Source organism: Aedes aegypti, chromosome 3, assembly GCF_002204515.2.
Source record: "Aedes aegypti strain LVP_AGWG chromosome 3, AaegL5.0 Primary Assembly, whole genome shotgun sequence".
Classification (NCBI taxonomy): domain Eukaryota; kingdom Metazoa; phylum Arthropoda; class Insecta; order Diptera; family Culicidae; genus Aedes; species Aedes aegypti.
Window position 1 is genome coordinate 275,486,470 of NC_035109.1, and position 20,162 is coordinate 275,506,631.

The 20,162-nt window shown below is 42.9% G+C and overlaps 1 protein-coding gene across 1 annotated transcript in view; it reads right to left on the reverse strand.

The window, feature by feature from the left end:
• LOC5579530 (raf homolog serine/threonine-protein kinase phl) overlaps positions 1–19,954 on the reverse strand; it is a 41,855-nt gene extending 21,901 nt beyond the window's left edge. Inside the window, exon 1 of the mRNA XM_021855008.1 lies at positions 19,086–19,954. Within this exon, the coding sequence (XP_021710700.1) occupies positions 19,086–19,649 (564 nt within the window). The 5' untranslated portion in view covers positions 19,650–19,954. The remainder of the gene's footprint in view (positions 1–19,085) is intronic.
• Between the last annotated feature and the right edge of the window lie 208 nt (positions 19,955–20,162).

Consider the following 20,162-nt stretch of genomic DNA (forward strand, 5'->3'; position numbering starts at 1 on the left):
GCTTGCTGAAATCGCAGCACATGACGGGTGGAGGATTTAAAAAATATCAAAGAAACATGAGTCTAACATGCTTTGGGCAACTTGATGAAGGTAAATGGCGATTCGCAAGATATAGATAATCCTGATGCGTGCATTTGGTGTTGCAGACCTTAGCTTGACCATGTGAACACTGTCGATAGTGCTAGCGACGATGTGCGTAATCTAGCGGCGGCCAAACAAGCTCCTCACTCCTCGCTGTTGGATTTCAGCCTGCCGGAGATTCTGATTATGATAGGCCGCAGGACGATTGTGAATGGAGCAGTGAAATAGTCTCAGGAAAACTATTTTGCTTTACTTTTGTTTACAGGCAGATGTGGTGTTACCTGAGAGAGACTCGCGAAGAGGAAAAATATCAACGTCATATGCGGCCCAGTTTCCCCTCTCACGAAACGTCAAATGCAGCCAACCGTTTTTATGGCTGAAAAAGTGAAAAGTATTGTGTTCAAAGTAAACTGTTATTAAAAACCTCAGTCAGCGGAGCAGTTTTTTCCAAAGTTGCTGATAAATCTAAGCAGAAGATTAATTATTTCTAATGTCTACTACGTTTGCTGGCATGAAATTTCACTCAAACGGCTATTTATGATTCGATGTGATGCAAACTCAATCATTTTTCGCTAAGAGGTTCATGTGATGGTTTGAACGGCTTGCGCATAATTGGTATAAACACAAAGTGGAATAAGAAAAAAACTCAGCAATCACAGAAAAAGAAGACCGTCTTCGCGAGTCTCGTCTCAGGGTGTTACTATTGATCGAAAAACAAAAAAGTCGTTGTGGTAAAACCTTTTTAAACAAAAATAAGAGTTTCATTGGATTATAGATAATTTATACCTCCCTGATTTGTTTAATTGTTTCTATAAGGAAATGAAAATCCCTATGCAAGCTTTCAGAAATCATCATAGGAATAGGTATACTTTAATTTCTTCATAATCATCGAATGGGACTGATATGCGGGTACTATCAATATGGGACGCACATGGTTTGATATTTTTTTCACATTTCGTCCATACAAAGTTATAATTTGGAGCATGATTTTAGAAAATACACTTAAAATGAATACTATTCATGGAGCTAACTCAAAAGTGGCAAAAAATCAAATGGGACTGTTATACGAGTATGGGCAGTACAGTAGTACTTCCAAAAACTCTAGTGATTCCTCCAGTAATTGCTGAAGGGAAGAAGTATCTTTCCAGCTATTCTAGGAAATTATTCAGAGCTCGGATTTATAAAGAAATTCTACATGGATATATCAGGAGTTCTCCAAAAACGTTAAACGCGAATCATTTATAGGTTTCATTGTAGGAAACCTATAGCAATTTATCCTGAATGTTATTCAGAAAATAAAACAAGTATTTCTATCAGAGTATCTATGCTGATTGTTCAAATAATTTCTACAGAGATTACACAAAAAATTCCCCAGAGACAATTTCAAGAATTACTCCATAACTCCAGAAAGATTTTTTAAACGATTCCTTTAGTATCAATTTCAGGAGATCTTCCATAAATTTCTGATAATATCGCCCAAGGAAATTATCCTCATATTCTTGAAGGCTGATATCCAGAAAGGCTTTTTGTATTTTGAGAAATCATTTTAGATTTCTTCACATTCCAAGAGTTCCTCCAAAGATTATAGGAAGAGTTTGCTCAAGAATTCCTACACAAGTGCTCCAAGTTTTTCTAAAATTTATTTATTTATTTGCCAGTGAGTTCTTTTTGATCCTTTAACCTTGACGCTTGCTGCTGGGCAGCGAAGTTTTTTTTTCCTTTTCGGGTCGCGCGCCTTTTTTTTCTGAGTGCTTTTATATAGCCGAGCAAACGAGTGAGGCTGAGAGTGGATTGTGGCTGCACAGTGAAGGATAAAGGATCAATTGGTGAGCTCGTTTCATGCTACTATTTCTAATCTATAAAATATGTATGACTGCACATTTAATCGCTACAATTGTGGGACGTAAATATGAATTTTCAACAAACTATGAATTGTTCGTCACTGTGAGTGTCGACACAAACTCTGATTCATGAATTATTTATGTTTAACATTTTTTTTTATTTTCAGAACACCCCTTTTTACCTTTATTTTTGTAATTAAAAAAAAAAGTTGAATGGTTCGACACTACAAGTGTAGACTTGCGAAAAGTTCACTTTATTCAACAAACTTTGGATGGTCCGCCACTGTAAGTGTCGGCATAAGAATAAGAGTGTTCTATGATGTTCCAACCAATAAAGTTTTTTGTTTCTTTTCAAATGAGTAAAATATAATAACACATGCTTTCGTCCTGACAGCTGTAGGAATGTTACATTTAGGTATTTGTTCAACAAATTTTGAATGGTTCGTCACCTCAAGTGTCGGCATAATTTTCCACTACATAGAAATTGTTCATATCAAATGAAAATATTATATTTACAAATAAGCATGTATATATCTCACAAATCATTATTTATCATGGTCTAATCGCTTATCAAAGTGAATCCTGTGACCCAACGATCCTTCCCATTAACAAACATCCCTCCCAGTAACCTTTGTGGAGATGCAGAGGCAAACACGGTCTCCAAATAGCAAAGGTTACACACTAACATTCCTTCCCCCAATCCCACCTGACTGCAAGGACGTGGCCGGCGCCGTTATTGACCCTGTATAAATAGAGGCACTGAAGATTATGGCCAATCCCAGCCAAACTTCTAGTTGATTCTTTGTGCATTTTCACTGATTTCGGTCAATCACGGAATAGCAACCATTGATATGTGTAGTCAGTCTAAGCTAAGCTAAGCTAAGCTAAGCTAAGCTAAGCTAATTTATTTATTTATTTGCCAGCGGTTTTTTTTTTAAGATTTATGTGCAGGTTGAAATTAAAAACCTGACCTCATCCACCGACGGTGAGACTGAACCCATCTTACATTTCCATACAGATTTGTGGTAATTATTATTCATCATTCATTTGGAACCTTGTGTCAGAATTACTAAACTTTAGTATGTTGTGGCTATAATATATCTGCTCTTTTCTAATTGTTTAATGGTTTGCGTGAAAGTCGGAAACTGCACGTCAAAAGGCGGATATCAAACTTTATTACTTTTCATACGCTTTTTATCATAGTTTAAGAGGGTCTACCCATGTTACCATCCTATCAATGTACTTGTCTTGTATAGTATCGATGTACCAATAGCTGCATACCTTATTATTATTTATTTGTTTACACGAACAGACAATTAGTCCCAATGATGTGTGGTTACTTAAATTTACGACAAAATAGGTCAAGATAATATAAAAACAAATACACAATAAAAATCAAACAATTCTTCGAGTAAGTATTTCGGCAAAATTACGGCCGACTGTATGTCTTGGAAGATGAAAGTCGAACGTTGGTGCTACTCTGTTGAATACGCGTTGCAGCCCATTTATAGCTACATTTTGTCCAAAATTAGTTCGTCGTAGAGGTGGTCGTAACATAGAATTAGCTCGCAAATTCCGGTGGCGAGCACTTATATCTACCTGTCCAAGAATAGCGGGGCTGTCGATTCTCCCTTGCAACAGGCCAGCAACTATCATCGCTCTGTTTATGTCCCGGCGTGACTGTAACGTCTCAAGATGGATCAATTGGCATCTACTATGATAGCTTGGTAATCGGTGTGGATCGCGCCAAGGAAGTCGGCGGAGTGCGAAACGAATAAAACGACGTTGAACCGATTCAATCCTTTCAACGCCGTTCTGATAGTGTGGGTGCCAAACCGTCGAACAATATTCCAAAGTCGCACGTACAAGCGAACAGAAGAGTGACTTGAGGCAGTATACGTCGGTGAATTCCTTATCAATACGGAAGATAAATCCTAAAGTCCTGGAAGCTTTCGCGATGACGTAGGACATATGGTGCTTGAACGTTAGTTGGGCATCCAGAATGACACCCAAATCCTTCACATGATAAACTCGTTGAAGTATTTTTCCGAATAACTGGTAGTTGAAATAGACAGGCTCTTTTCTCCGTGAGAACGATATAACGTTACACTTTTCAGGATTCACCACCATGCGGTTCAAACTACACCATCCTGCAAAAGCATCCAAATCGTTCTGTAGAGTTATAGCATCACAGATGGAACGGACACGGAGATACATTTTTAAATCGCCGGCATAGCTTAATCGTGGCCCTTTAATTACATAGTACAGATCGTTAAAGTACAATAAAAAGATCACAGGACCCAAATGACTTCCTTGAGGTATTCCAGAGGTAGCCGTGAATGTTTCGGCAAAATGTCCTTCCAGTCCTCCTGTTCCTGTCTCTCTGTAAGGTAGGAATTTAACCAACGTAGCATTAGTCCGGAAATTCCGAGCCTTTCCAGTTTTGCGATCGTTATCAAATGGTTGATCTTGTCAAATGCAGCAGTCAGATACGTATAAATAACATCTGTTTGAACACGTTCAGTGAAGCTATCGGAAACGTGGGATGTAAGACTCAAGAGATTGGTGGTAGTAGATCTCCCAGGAATGAAACCATGTTGCTCATTACTTATGAACTGCTTACAGTGAGCTATTAGCAGTTCCATTACTACTAACTCAAAGAGTTTTGAAATAGCACAAAGTGACGAGATCCCACGATAATTACTAACATCTTTGCGGTCGCCTTTTTTGTGAACTGGAAAAATGATAGCATTCTTCCAAACCGATGGGAACGTTCCACTCATTAGGGACAAAGCAAACACATGACGGATAGGTAAGAGCAACTGCTCGATATACGATTTCACGAAGGAAGAAGGAATTCCATCGGGACCGGGATTGATCGGAGATTTCAACTGGGTGGCAGCTCTAGCAATCATACCATCATCGACACTAAATGCGTTCAATGTCTCCATGACCAACGGAACGTTACTAGCAGCAAGTGCTACATACTCCTCTGATAACATCTCGTCACAAAAAACGCTAGCTTGATTTCTATCAGAGGCAACTTTATCGTCTAGTTTCACAGTAGAAGGCAATCCGGATTCCTTTCGTTGTTGGTTCACGTACCGCCAAAATGATTTAGGTGTGGTTTTGAGATTTTGCTGAATGTGCTGCTGATATCGTCTGAAACAACGCCGGCTAGTGCTTTTATATTTGTTGTTAACACTCACATAGTGATTACGGTGAGACTGCGTTCCATGCTTAGATTTTAGCCTGAGGGCTGCTCTCTTGGAAGTTTTGAGGCGACGGAGTTCTTGAGTTTGCCAAGGTGGACCAGCGGTCCCATGGACTTTTTTGGGTACATGTCTTTCAATTACATGCCCTAAGATATGCGTAAAAGTTAGGGCAGCATTTTCAACGTCATTCGTATCAAGAACCTCAAGCCAGTCTACAGAGGCTAAAAATTCCGCTATTCTCTGTTGATTTGCTCTATTGAAATCGTATGAAACCGGAGATATGGTTAGCGGTTCATATGGTTCACTATCGGCGAGCAGGAGAACCAACGGCGGGTGATGTGAAACGTTCTTAACCAAAGCTGATGGGGCGATTGCTTATAACAAATATTCGTATAAAATCGAAAAGTAAAATCAGCGGCATTAGTTTTACATCATTTGGAATTTTATTATATCGATTTTGTAGATGAATTTGAAAACTACAAAAACTCATGTATTTGTATTTATAAAATGGAAAATTTATGTCCTAAAATAATTTTGCCAGCGATTGTTTTTTAATTTATATGCAGGTTTAAATTAAAAAAAGAGGCACTTTGGAGATTTTTGGAAAAAAAATCTATTTTTATCTCTGTAACTTATAATTCGATTGCAATATGATTGTGAAAAAAATCTATTTTTATCTCTGTAACTTATAATTCGATTGCAATATGATTGTGAATGAAGTCAGGGCTTTCAATCGATGAAAAAAGAGCTTAGTTCGGATTAAAAATAGCTGAGAAATTGATCAAAATGTAAAAGGTTGAATATTTTAAAATAAAAATAATTATTTTTTCTAGCACTTTACAAAATTCATCCATTGATATCTATGTTACTAGTAATCCGATTTCAATGAAAATTTGAATCGGTTCAAAAATGGCTGAGAAATTGATCAAAATGCATACACTTGAAAATATTAGAATATGCTTTTTCTAGTACTTCACGATACTGTTTAAATCATAACTCTGTAACGAAAAGTCCGATCGCAATGAAATTCAACAGCGTTCTATGGAAATGTTGTAGCTTTCATTTGGAGCTAAAAGTGTTTAAATCGGTTGACAAACGGCTCAGATAATTGAGTGGCATTTTTGTAACACACACACGCACATACACACACATACACACACAAGGTGGAGCTACATCGCATGCTACCAGCAAAGGGACACTAGGAATGTGAGGAATACCATTAAATTGGAAACAATGGCCAGGTGGCAGCAGGAGTGAAATAACTCGGAGAAAGGAAGGTGGACCCACTGGCTCATTCCTAACGTGTCGGTGTGGACAACCAGAAAGCAAGGAGAAGTCAGCTTCTTCCTGACCCAGTTTCTGTCAGGCCATGGATGCTTTCGGAAATATTTGCACAGATTCGGACACGCAGAATCTCCACATTGTCCGACCTGTCAAAATATCGAGGAGACACCGGAGCACGTTATATTCGACGGCCCTTGATTCAGGGATATACGAAGCGAGAGGATGCCAGAAACCGCAAGCATCCTAAATCCGGACAACATCGTGCAGAACATGTGCCAGCATGAAAGCACCTGGAAAGCGGTGAACAGGGGAATAACGGTGATTATGTCGTTGCTGCAATGGAGATGGCGTGAAGACCAGAGAGCTCCGGGTCGCGATCGGAGTAGGCTAGATCCTCCGTCGGGGACTAGACCGAGTAGAACGGGTGTAGCGTAGTATCGGTTAAAAGTCGTCGGGGCGCCTGCAAACCGGAAGCCATTTTCCAACCGGAATTGCAGAACCGACCCTGGCACTTGGCTGACCAACGTCAAGTCGGAGTAGGCTGAGCCCACCGCCGGGGTCTAGCTGAGTAATTCGCGAAATAGCACCGGCAAATGGTCGTCGAGGCGCCTGTGAACCGAAAGTTCTCCTCTTCCGGTCCTACGATCCGACCTTGGCCTCTGCCCGGATAACATCGGATGAGTTCAGGAGAACATCTGCCGCGTATCACCGGCTTGAGTCGTCGGGGCACCAGTGAACCGGAAGCCATCCTCCAACCGGAATTGTTGGACCGACTTCGGCACTCCACCGGCCAGTATCGAAGCATGAAGAAGCGCGTAGCTGGAGTAAACTAGCTTCTCCGTCGGAGACTAGACCGAGTAGCATCGATCGTCACAAACCATAGGTCGTCTGGGTGCCAGTGAACCGGAAGTCATCCTCCTACCGGAATCGCTGGGCCGACCTCGGCATTCAAGTGGTCAACCAGGAGAGCTCGAACAGTAGCAGCGGAGAAAGAGTCGTCGTAGAAAACGAAGTACACATGAGCGTCCAGAAGAAGTTCAACAGGGCTCTGACGCGAGGCCAGCCCAAGGGAAGTATGCGTCGTCGCACAGAAAGCTGTCCAAAGCCCCGGCGAGATCTTCAACCGCCAATTGCGCAAAACGAGTAGTCGTAGAGACACCGTAGAAATGTCGTATTGATGTACTGATCAGCGTTTTTGACGACATTAAGCTCCAACAGCGAACTAGCAGAACAGCTGGAGGCTTAGATTGACGAAGTGCATGAGAACAGAATTGCATGAGCACAGCCCTCCCCCGATGAAGTTGCCTGATGTAGTTCCGGGGGGGGGATCAAGACACAGGAGCAGTAGGGAAAGTTTTTTAGTGGTTAAGCACGCCTAACGTGAGTCCCACACCGTGCCAACACACAACAGGCCAGGCTTTTGAAGCTTATTTGTTCCCTGCTATAAATAATAAAAAAAAAAACAAGGTGGAGCTGACAAGGGCGATGGTCAGGGCATGTGACATAACAATGCCAAGAAAACGGAGGCCATCAAACAACCGGCGTCCCCGTATACTGGTGGAGCGAGGCACTCTGCACTCTTCGCGCCGCTTGTCTTAAAACGAGGAGACGATATCAGAGAGCGAGGCACGAGGAAGTCCGAGAAGAGCGAAGAATTGTGTTCCAGCAAGCCAGAACGGCTTTCAAACGAGAGATTAAGCTGAACAAGTCCAACTGCTTCAAAGAGCTGTACCGTGCAGCTGATGCTAAGCCTTGGGGAGATGCCTACCGAGTAATAATGGCGAAAATAAAGGGCCCATCGACGCCGGCCGAAACATGTGCGGACAAACTAAGAGTCATCGTCGAGGGTCTATTCCCAAAGCATGATCCTACAATGTGGCCGGCCACACCCTATGGCAATGAAGGTAGGAAATGCCGAAGCTCGTCAGATCTCCAACGAGGAGCTTATAGCAGCTGTGAAAGCGCTGAAGCTGAACAAAGCCCCGGGTCCGGACGGAATCCCCAACGTGGCACTCAAAGCAGCGGTTCTTGCGTATCCAGATATGGTAAGGAAGGTTATGCAGAAATGCCTGGACGAAGGTCAATTTCCAGAAATATGGAAAATTCAGAAACAGGTACTGTTGCCGAAGCCAGGAAAACCGCCCAAGGATCCAGGATCATATAGGCCTACATCTTTACTGGATACACTCGGTAAACTCTTGGAACGGGTTATCCTCAGCAGGGTGATGATATGCACAGAGAGCGAGAACGGGCTATCAGAAAGGCAGTTTGGATTCCGGATTTGGACAGTGCTCGAGAGGGCCGAGAAAGCATTGAAACAAAAGCGTAGAGGAGATCGTTACTGCGCCGTGGTCACGATAGATGTGAAGAACGCGTTCAACAGCGCCAGCTGGGAGGCCATCGCCACAAAATGCGGGTTCCCGACTACTTGTGTCAGATTTTGAAGAGCTACTTCCAAAACCGTGTACTGAGGTATGAAACCGACGCCGGCCCGAAGGAGATAAGAATAACGGCTGGAGTCCCACAAGGTTCCATACCGGGACCAACGCTGTGGAATGCGATGTACGACGGTGTCCTATCGCTGGAGCTAGCCAAGGGGGTCGAGATTGTCGGCTTCGCCGATGACGTCGTCCTAACGGTAATAGGCGAGACGCAGGAGGAAGTAGAAATGCTGGCAACGGAGGCAATTGGTCTAGTGGAAGATTCGATGGAGGGAGTCAAGCTGAAGATAGCCCACCAAAAGACGGAGGTGCTACTAGTTAGCAACTGCAAAGCAGTCATACACGGTGAGATCACTGTTGGGGGGCATGCCATAACATCACAGGGAAAGTTGAAACACCTGGGCGTAATGCTAGACGATCGGCTGAACTTCAACAGTCACGTCGATTATGCATGCGCTCAAGACTTATGCCCAACATAAGTGGTCCTAGAAGCAGTACGAGGCGTCTTCTGGCTGTCGTATCAACATCGCTACTAAGATACGGTGCGCCAGCCTGGGACGCGGCGCTACAGACCAAGCGGAATCGGGATAAGTTAAACAGCACGTTTCGACTCATCACCATGCGGGTGGTGAGTGAGTACAGGACTGTATCGTCGGAGGCGGCATGCGTAATCGCTGGGATGAACCCAATCTGCATCATCCTGTCCGAAGACATCGACTGCTATCAGCGAAGAGAAACTAGGCAGGCGAGGAAGTTGGCAAGAATTCGTTCGCTGGCTAAGTGGCTAAGTGGCCTCCGAGAAAGGCAGGTGGATCCACAGGCTCATCCCGAATCTATCGGCCTGGGTGAACAGGGAGCACAGAGAAGTGAACTTCTATCCGACACATTCTTGTCAGGTCACGGCTGCTTCAAGCAGAATCTGCATCGATTCGGCCATGCGCCTTCACCATTCTGTCCTGAGTGTATGGAAATTGAAGAAACGCCAGAACATGTTGTGTCCGACTACCCGAGGTTCAATATAGAACGAAACACGGTGGCGACTGCTTCTATTGATGAGAGGAGACCATCGGGCGCGATCGGAGTAGGCTAGATCCTCCGTCGGGGACTAGACCGAGTAGAACGAGCGTAACGTAGTATCGGTAACAAGTCGTCGAGGCGCATGAGAACCGGAAATCACCCTCCAACCGGAATTGCAGAACCGACCCTGACACTTGGCCGACCACCATCGAGTCGGAGTACATACTTATGTCAACAAATTCACTTCTTATTTAGTGACTAGTGGTCTCAGATGAAAAATACTAGTCTATTTAAGGCGAAGTAGGCCGTCATTGAAATTTGTACGCGTCGTTGATGATTGTTGCTAATTCATCTCACGATTTCGAATCAAAGAAAATCAGTTGGTTTTGCACTGACACAGCTGAAAAAGTATCAGCATACTTCATGTATGTTAGCGCGTACCGTAAAGTGCCGTAATTCAGCGCAGTTAACGAAAAAAACATTTCAAATGCTTAATTAAAAATTAGTATTGCACCAACAAAAAAGCTTTCTGGGTGGATCGCTAGCAAATCTGTTTTAGATTATGGGAAAAATATAAACTAGACTGTATTCAAACGTTACAATTGTGATTTTTTTTTTTAATAGTTCACTCGTTGAAATTGCCTAATTCCGCGCACTCGCGAAACAATCAAATTAACATTAATTTTATATAAGGCAGCATCCATTCATTACGTAACGCTGAAATTGAACATTTTCAACACCCTATCCCCCTCCATAACATTTTTTGTATGAAAAAAAGTAAAGTTTTGTATGAGCCGTAACGTAGACTTTTTTTTATAATTTTTCGACTATCACATGATATAAGGATAAACATTTGTTATATTCTTTTTCTGAGACGAGACTCGCGAAGACGGTCTTCTTTTTCCGTCATTGCTGAGTTTTTTTCTTATTCATCTCTGTGTTTCCATCAATCATGCGCAAGCCGTTCAAACCCTCACATGAACATCCCAGCAAATATGCAATTGCATCACACTGAAGCATAAAAAGCGTTTGAAGTGAAATTTCATACCAGAAAAAGAGGCAGACATTAAAAATAACTATAGTCTTGTGTTTAGATTTATCAGCATCTTTGGAAAAACTGCTCCGAGCACTGAGGTTTTTATAACAGTTTATTTTGAATACAATACTTTTCAATTTTTCAGTTATAAAAACGACTGGCTGCATTTGGACGTTTCGCGACAGCGGAATCTGGGCTGCATATGACGTTAATATTTTTCCTATTCCTTGTCAACTTCGGGGATTGCATGTTATTCCAGAAGAAATTTCAAAAATTTATGCAGTTTGGCGAAACCGCCCCGACTACCTCTACACACTTAAATTTTTTACCGTAATCCGTGAATTTCACCGTAATCTCAACAGCTGAACAGTTCGGCAAAATAAAACACCGTAATTCCTTCGAAATTCCACGGATTCCGGTGAAATTTCACCGAAAACTGTAAAAATTTACCGTACTCCGTTGATTTATTTCACCGAACTTTTCAGCTGTTGAGATTACGGTGAAATTCACGGATTGCTGTAAAATAATTTAAGTCTGTATACACATCGAGTTCGGGATACTATACCTAGCTACACTTGTGTCGCGATCGCTCGTATTATTTTGCAAAAACTCGTCGGTTTTTCGACTAATTTAATATAATAAGTTAGTTCAACTAGAGACTCTCGAAATACGGAACAATTATCGGTAACCAGCACTTGTGATAAGGGCAATATAGTGCGTTAAAACCACAAAATACTACTGCCTAATAGCGTCGCCAATAAGCAAACGAATGCGGCTTCGCGTTATTGCTTTGCGTTCTATTGTGTTGTGAACTGAACAATCGTAGTCTGCTTCAACCCGAGTGCAAGTTGATAATAAAACGGTACCTATCGGGGTTGTGAAATAAAAGAAGTGGGACGTATAAAAGTGTAAAAAAAAAATCGTCATCGTGGCCTCATGGCCGGGGTCCAATTGGGCCCCCATGGGGGGCCACAAAATGACCCGGGGGGGTTAGTTTTAGTGAGAAGGCAACCAGACTGGATGTTAAGCGAAGATGAGCTAGGACAAACTATGGTACTACTAATGCGTCGTAAGCCAGAAGATGCTGTCTCGCAAACTCAAGCCTCAAGCAGTGATCACCATAAAGCACTACCAAATCCGTTCATTGTTAGTGCATCGATTGATGTAGCGGTAGGTTTAAGAGAATCATCGAAAGTCACGATTACCAAGGAGGGTAGAGGAACCCGTTATCTGCTCCGTACCAGCTCGAAGGCAGCAATGAAAAAATTGTGCCAAATTTCACAACTCACTGACGGTACTTTGGTTGAAGTAATTTCCCATCCCACGCTGAATGTTGTGCAAGGAGTAGTTTATGAAGCGGATTCCACAGATGTTGATGATGATACTCTTCTGAAATATCTCGAACCCCAAGGTGTGAAATCGGTTCGCCGTATCATTAAGCGGGTTAATGGAGTTATTCGTAACACACCGCTGATAGTGATGACATTTCACGGAACCATCCTTCCTGAAATCGTACTATTTGGCAAACTTCGTGTTCAAGTGAGACCCTACTATCCAACACCGATGATTTGTTTTAATTGCGGCTCCTACGGACACTCTAAAAAATTCTGTGGCCAGGCAGGTGTGTGTCTTCAATGCTCTCAAGTTCACAGCCTAGAGGATGGAGAAAAGTGCAGCAATGCTCCTTATTGCAAGAATTGTGAGGGCTCTCATCCGGTTACTTCACGCACATGCCAAAAGTACAAGGACGAGCAAAACATCATTCGCATGAAAATCGACCGCAATATTTCATCTGCTGAGGCCCGGAAAATCTATTTTGCAGAGACCACGAAGGAAACATTAGCAAGTGAGGTTCAAAAGAGATTAGACCAATCTGAATCTGCCAAGGATAAAATCATTGCTGAACTGCGTGCTGAAATTAAATCATTGAAAACCAAACTCACTACTATTTTGAATGAACAAAAAGTCAAAAATAATACCGAATCACGAAAGGAACCGGGAATGGCCCAAACTTCAACGAAACCATCATCTTCAGAATCTTGCCAAAGCCTACAACGATTATCACGAAAGGATCAAAGCTTCAAATCCCCACCCTCCATGGCCCGCGACAGCGCAAGGAGAAACGAAAATAAAAATTGTCAAATTGATAACGAAAGACGAACGCGAAGCAAAAGCAGGAAACATGCCATGGAAATCTCCCCTACTGATATGAACTTTAAAAACATCAAACGCCCATCCCTTCCGCCAGATGCTAATGGAAGCACCGTTGAAGTAGATGAGTAGCACAAGTTTCGCAAAATCAACCTTCATATAACGGACCTCGCAATACATATGGACAAGACAACGGATACCCAACGGAATATCTTCCATATTGGAATAAACGAAAAACGCTTTTCAATGGATAATAAATCGGATTACGCTTTCGAACTTCATCAAAACACAAGAAAACCTCTACCGGAAGCTGCCTTATCAAATTCCTGTATCTATGACCAGCTGCACAATTTCCAAGTAGAACCCAGTACCTCGTCGAAATTATTAGTCATCGAATCCTCTGATTCGCCAAGCGCGAGGCCTTCCACGCCGACCCTGACCAGGGATGTTCCGAGTTCACTCGATGAACCTCTGGCGGCAGTCGGCGTGGACTGGCCCTCATCAAGGGCAAGTATCCTTCATTCGATTGCTAGTTATTACCCAACGCACCATACTTCAAAACGTTACGTTTCAGCAACCCAAACTATTGCCGATGTTGGCTGCAACTCCTCCATGTATAACAAACTGCAAAATCTACACAACCCCCAGAAGATGCCTTCAAAAGCAGATACCGCCGTAACCTCTGATTCGCCAAGCGCGAGGCCTTCCACGCCGACCCTAACCAGGGATGTTCCGAGCTCGCTCGATGAGCCTCTGGCGGCAGTCGGCGTGGACTGCCCTCCATCGAGGGCAAGTATTTCTCAATTACCCACTAAGACTCTCCCAACGCATCGTGCTTCTAAAAACGTTTCAGAAAACACCCTACAACAACGAGAGAACCTTCTAGAGTACACCCTCTGGAACCCTAACAGGCAGCATGTGCAAGAAGCGCCACCATCTCCAACAAGTACACACAGTAGCCTAACCGAAACACCAAGTAACCGCCGCCGTTTAGCTATCCAGTGGAATATTAACGGCTTATACCGAAACCTAAGCGACCTGGATGCCTTGATCAAAGGAGAAAACCTACCAACAGTCTTGGCTATACAAGAACATCATCTGCGCTCCAACGCTACACGTGATCTGGCTTCCTTGCTCCGGGGCCGATATACGTGGCGTACACTGACCGGTAGCAACATTTTCCAAGGATCCGCCCTTGCTGTACGTATAGACGAACCTCACTCGAATATACCTGTGGACACACCAATGCTTGAGGGTCGCTTTCACTGTACCGTGGTAAGCATCTATATTCCAGTTCAAACGTACCCTACATTTGAACTCGACTTCGACCATCTACTGTCTTATTTGGAGCCCCCTTTTTTGATTCTGGGAGACTTTAATGCACATCATAGGGCATGGGGTTCTTCACGGGATGACCCCAGAGGTAGAGCGATAATGCGGATTTGCGAAAAATACGATTTAATCGTTTTGAACGATGGTAGCGATACCTACATCAGCGGACAAAGAAGAACCGCTATTGATTTATCGTTGTGTTCCAGCAGTATTATTGGTCATCTCCGCTGGCATGTTCACCGTGACCCAGCAGGCAGCGATCACTGCCCTATAGAAATCCTTGGGAATGACAGCCCCCCATGCACTGGAAGAAGACGGCGTTGGATATTTGATCGAGCGAACTGGGAAGCCTTTGAGTCAAACATCGACAGTCAAATCGAAATGAATCGGGAATATTCAGCAGTAGAATTAGGCAAAATAATCGTTGGCGCAGCCAAGCAACACATCCCACGGACTTCGAAAACGCCAGGAAGACAAGCCGTCCCATGGTGGAGTGACGAGGTCAAAAACGCGATTAAATTGCGTAGGAAGGCCCTACGTGTCTGGAAGCGCACAAAATCAGATGATCCATTTCACGACGCGAAGAAGGAACGTTGGCTGGAGGCAAGAAGAGTATGTAGATCAATAATTAAGCAAGCTAAAGAATCTTCGTGGCAACATTTTATCGATGGTATCAGCCCCAAATCATCCACTCAGGAAATATGGCAGCGACTGAATGCCTTAAGAGGAAAAAGACGCTTTTCTGGTTTTCAACTAAAAGTTGATGGACATTATACTGATAATCCAAAGGATATCGCGGATGAGTTAGGCAAATATTTTAGCTCTATCTCTTCATCTGCTTTGTACTCCGAATCATTTTTGGCCAAGAAAACAAAAATCGAAGTCAACCCAACAAGCTTCTCCCTCGACACACTCACCTCTGACGAATCATACAACAAAGCGTTCACTATGTCAGAACTACTTTGGGCGCTAGATCATGCCAAGGGAAAATCATGCGGGCCTGACTTAATAGCATATCCACTTCTCAAAAGGCTCCCTATCCACGTAAAGCAAAAACTTCTCGATAGCTATAATCAGTTATGGGTCAATGGATGCTTTCCAGATGAGTGGAAAAATAGTACCGTCGTTCCAATTCCCAAAGTAGGAGCAAGGTCGAAAGATGTGCAAGATTTTCCTCCCATCAGCTTAACTAGTTGCAACGGAAAAATTATGGAGCGCATGGTGAATCGTCGCTTGATGACATGTCTCAGAGAAAGGAAGCTGCTCGACCCTCGTCAACATGCCTTCTGTCAAGGTCGTGGCACTTCAACATATATGACGGACTTAGGTAATACACTGAACCAAGCGATAAACGAAAATCTGCACATCGACATAGCTACCCTAGACCTTTCGAAAGCTTACAATCGAGTGTGGCGTGAAGGTGTTCTTCGTCAGCTTCATGAATGGGGATTGAACGGCAATTTACCCCTGTTTATTCAATCCTTCGTATCAAAACGTTGCTTCCAAGTAGCAATAGGACATCAGTTATCACGCACCTGTATAGAAGAAAACGGAGTTCCTCAAGGCTCGGTCTTGGCAGTATCTTTGTTTTTGATCGCTATGGAGTCTCTCTTCAAAGTTCTCCCGAAAGATGTGCTAATATTCGTATATGCAGATGACATAGTCTTAGTTGTTGTGGGAAACAACGCAACTCGAGTTCGCATCAAGCTTCAAGCAGTTGCAAGGTGGGCAAACTCAACTGGATTTCAAATGGCGGCAGAGAAATGTTCTATCTCTCATATATGTAACCACCGGCATAATCCATGGTCTAGGGAAGTAACAGTGGACAATATTCGCATTCCATATAGAAAGGTGACAAAAATACTAGGAGTGTACTTCGACAGACATCTTTCGTTTAACCATCACTTCGAACAGCTAAAAACCAATCTGAAACAGAGAAGCTGTTTAGTTCGGACAATTAGTCGGTGTCAATCCACCAGTAACCGGAAAACAATCATGAACATTGGCAATAGTCTGATTTTGTCAAAAATCTTCTACGGTGTAGAAGCAACATGCCGCAATACTGAACAATTCAAAAAATCGCTTTCACAATTTTATAACAAAATGGTACGAGAAGCCTCAGGATTACTCCCGTCGTCACCAACGAAATCATCGTGCGTAGAGGCTGGACTTCTCCCATTTGATTCTTTGTTAGCAAAAGTTGTTGCCACACGTGCAACATCATATGCCGAAAAAGCGAAGCATAAATCTCCCCAATGTCTTTTATCAACGGTTGCTAATAATTTGTTTAAAAATCTAACAAGAAGTCGACTACCACAAGTTCTACAGCTGATCCGGATATCCGATCGCATATGGAATATGCCCAGCCCTAGAATCGACTGGGGACTGAAACATAAACTCTCAACAAAAGATTCTCCACTGAAAGTACAAGCCGAGTTCCGCTCAACAGTAGAAACAAATTACAAATCCCACATTAAACTTTATACAGATGGTTCGAAGCTCGGAAACAATGTAGGCTTTGGGGTATATGGTCCGGGTATCAACAAATCGCTTCGGTTACCCAATTATTGCTCCGTTTTCTCCGCTGAGGCAGCCGCCTTGAAGCTAGCCGTTGAAGAAATGTATCCATCAGATGCTCCTGTAGTGATTTTTACTGACTCTGCCAGTGTCCTAAAGTTAATCGAGAGTGGGAAATCACGACATCCATGGGTACAGCTCATTGAAAATAAGTATAAAAGCAACATATCATTCTGCTGGATTCCTGGACACAAGGGAATTGCTGGCAATGAATTGGCTGATAGACTCGCAGCTGTCGGTAGAACCAGCCAGCGTCAAAGCACCAAGGTACCAGGTGACGACATTCGAAAATATATTGCGTCATCTATAGAAATTGCCTGGAAAGTTACGTGGTCGAAGGAAACTGACCTGTTCTTGAGGAAGGTGAAAGGAACTACAGAAAAGTGGAACGACAGAGAGAAGCGCAAGGAGCAAAGGATTTTATCCCGTCTGAGAGTTGGACATACAAAAATAACACACGCCCACTATTTAGGAAATGCTCGTGATGCTCCTGAATGTGAAGTATGCCTGTGTCGCCTGACAGTGGAGCACTTGCTTGTATCCTGCCCAATCTACGACAACTATCGGAACGATGTTAACCTACCTGCATCAGTACGAGATATTCTAAGTAACGATTCTAACACTGAAGAACAACTGTTGCTGTTTCTTAAAAATAGTCAACTTATTGATAAGATTTGATTGTATAGGCTAATGCAAAACCAATTTGTTTCCTTTTTCTTCTCATTAGAGGAGAATGAAGTTATAAAATTTAAAACCTCTTAAATTTAATAATAATAAATAATAATTTAAGTCTGTATATTTGTATTCTGCACTGTTCATACAATAACAAATGTTTATGGGCCTTGGTTTTGAACAAACTGTTTCTCCCACCATGAATGACCACGTGGTTTCTGAACGGCCGCTAGTTTTCCTGTAAGTGGGCTTTCCCGATATTCCGGTTGTTTGTGAAACGTATTTATGCATGAAAATACTTCCTCAGATAAATATTCAGCTGTGAAGACGAATATAGCATGTCTTACTTGTTTATTGTTTTGTGAATAGCAGTGCACGGAATTAGGGACTAATAAAAATTGACGTGCCCTAATTCCGCGCAATACATTTTGGGATAAATCTCAATAATTATGCTAATATTTGATAAGATTTCATAGAGGCATCAAGAAACATATCTGTAGCAAGTAGTTCCATAGAATATTGCATGAAAAATAAAAAAAATAATAATAAAGAAATCACGTTTGTTTGTGTCCTACAGTCTTAGCACGGACGCTAAGGAAATGGCCTCTACTTAGACGGGCCTCCACTGATTATTTTTTTACGCCGCAAAAAACTGCTTCATTTGCTTTTATACGTGATTCAAACTTATTCTAAATCAAAGTAGCATCAAATGGCGTTAAAAGTTCCTGAAGTATTAATGTGTATTTCCATATATAAATAATTTTGTATGAAATGCGCGGAATTAGGCAATGCGCTGAATTAGGGCACTTTACGGTACAGTGATACTTTTTCAAGTCAACATAAGCTGTAAAGACTGAGTTTTATCACTTTGTAATGCAAGCTGAAAAGTCATCATTGTTGCCAAAACGAATGACGGACTACTTAGCCTTAAATTAGCATTGTCCAACTACCAAAACTAGACATTATACGGCTCAAACAACCTGATTTTTTGACCATGCGACCCATATCATACAAAAACGAATGTATGGCCAGTCTGTTCCTGTGGTCACTAAAATAGCACGATAATGATCACCGGAGAAACCGTTATAGTGGGATTTTTTAGTTCTCGTATCAAAACTAGGAATTTGATGGCTAAAACTTCCTAAATTTGTCTTTGATCAAGAGCTGAGAGTTTCCATAGCGCATACCCTTGAGAATGTATCGAGTAGAGTGAATAATCGGGTTTAAGCAGCAATTTCAATTTCCCTATATGTCCAAAGCCTGTCTTAAAATACATGTTTAAATTAACGTATCAATTACTATCCATGATGACCAAATTCAAAACTCTCCCACAGTCTGGCATCCCTGTGCGCGACGACAGAAAAGCAAGGGAACAGAAAAAAATCAATCACCAATCCGTCTGTGAAGCCGCACTCTAATGCAAAAACCCAATACTAACCTCGACGCGTTCCTCCGGATCGGGTGGTTCGCTCGGTTCACTCGTCGATTCCCGCTCACTCTGGGCTGCCAGGGCCTGGGCCTGCATTTGACTTTTCCGCTCCATCAGTTCCTGCTCCTTGGTTTCGAGGTCGTGCAGCTTCGAGGTCAGCTCCTGGTACTCCTCCAAATAGAGGGCCGGCGGCTGCTGGAAGTCGGCAAACTTGGCATTCAGCGCATCGATGTTCTCCCGGGTGACGTGAATCACGGACTTGATGTTCCGCAGGTCCTCCTCGAGCTGCGAGACCGGATCCAACGCCTCGAGCTGCTGCTCGTCATCCGTATCGTCCGTGTCGGTCCGGGACATGATCCGGAGATTCCCGTCCTCGTACAGCGACAGACTGGGAACTGTTCCTCCTCCTTTGCTAGTAATTGTTGTCGAAGTGCTGTTGCTGGAACTGGTGCTGCTTCCAACAACGATTTTACCATTGCTGTTTTTCACCTTGCAAATAATATTGTTGCTGCTGCTGTTGTTGTTGTTGTTGGTACTGCTACTACTGCTGCCACTATCATCGAACACGGCCATTAAAAATCACTCCACCATGGGATGGAAAGGAAAAAATCCCCCGATTACATCTCCACTCGCAAAATTCCACCAACTGCACACTTCACTTCCAGGCAGCCAATCTGGGAGGACATTCCGAGGCCCGAAATTGCGGTGAACAACGCGAAATTAGCAGCTTTTCTTCACTCTTGCGGACAACACTACTTTTTTCGGGTTTCAGTACTTTTTCACCTTTGCTTCAATCCGTCCGTCGTATTCCCGTGTCCTCCTCCACGCACCAGCTGCGGTTTTGCACTGCTCCTCCCGGACCACCGGAGAATCTTCTTCTTCTTCTTCTTCTTCTTCTTCTTCTTCTCGCTTTGGCGCAGACCTATCGGTCCATTTCAGCCAAGTCTTGTTTTGCATTTTGACATCATCGTATGTCATTTTTTTAACGAAAAGGCGAATAAGCAAGTCAAATATATTTGATTTCAGTACCGGGAGTATGTTCTGACCAAACGTCAATTTAAGTTTATTTATTTATTGGAATTCAGT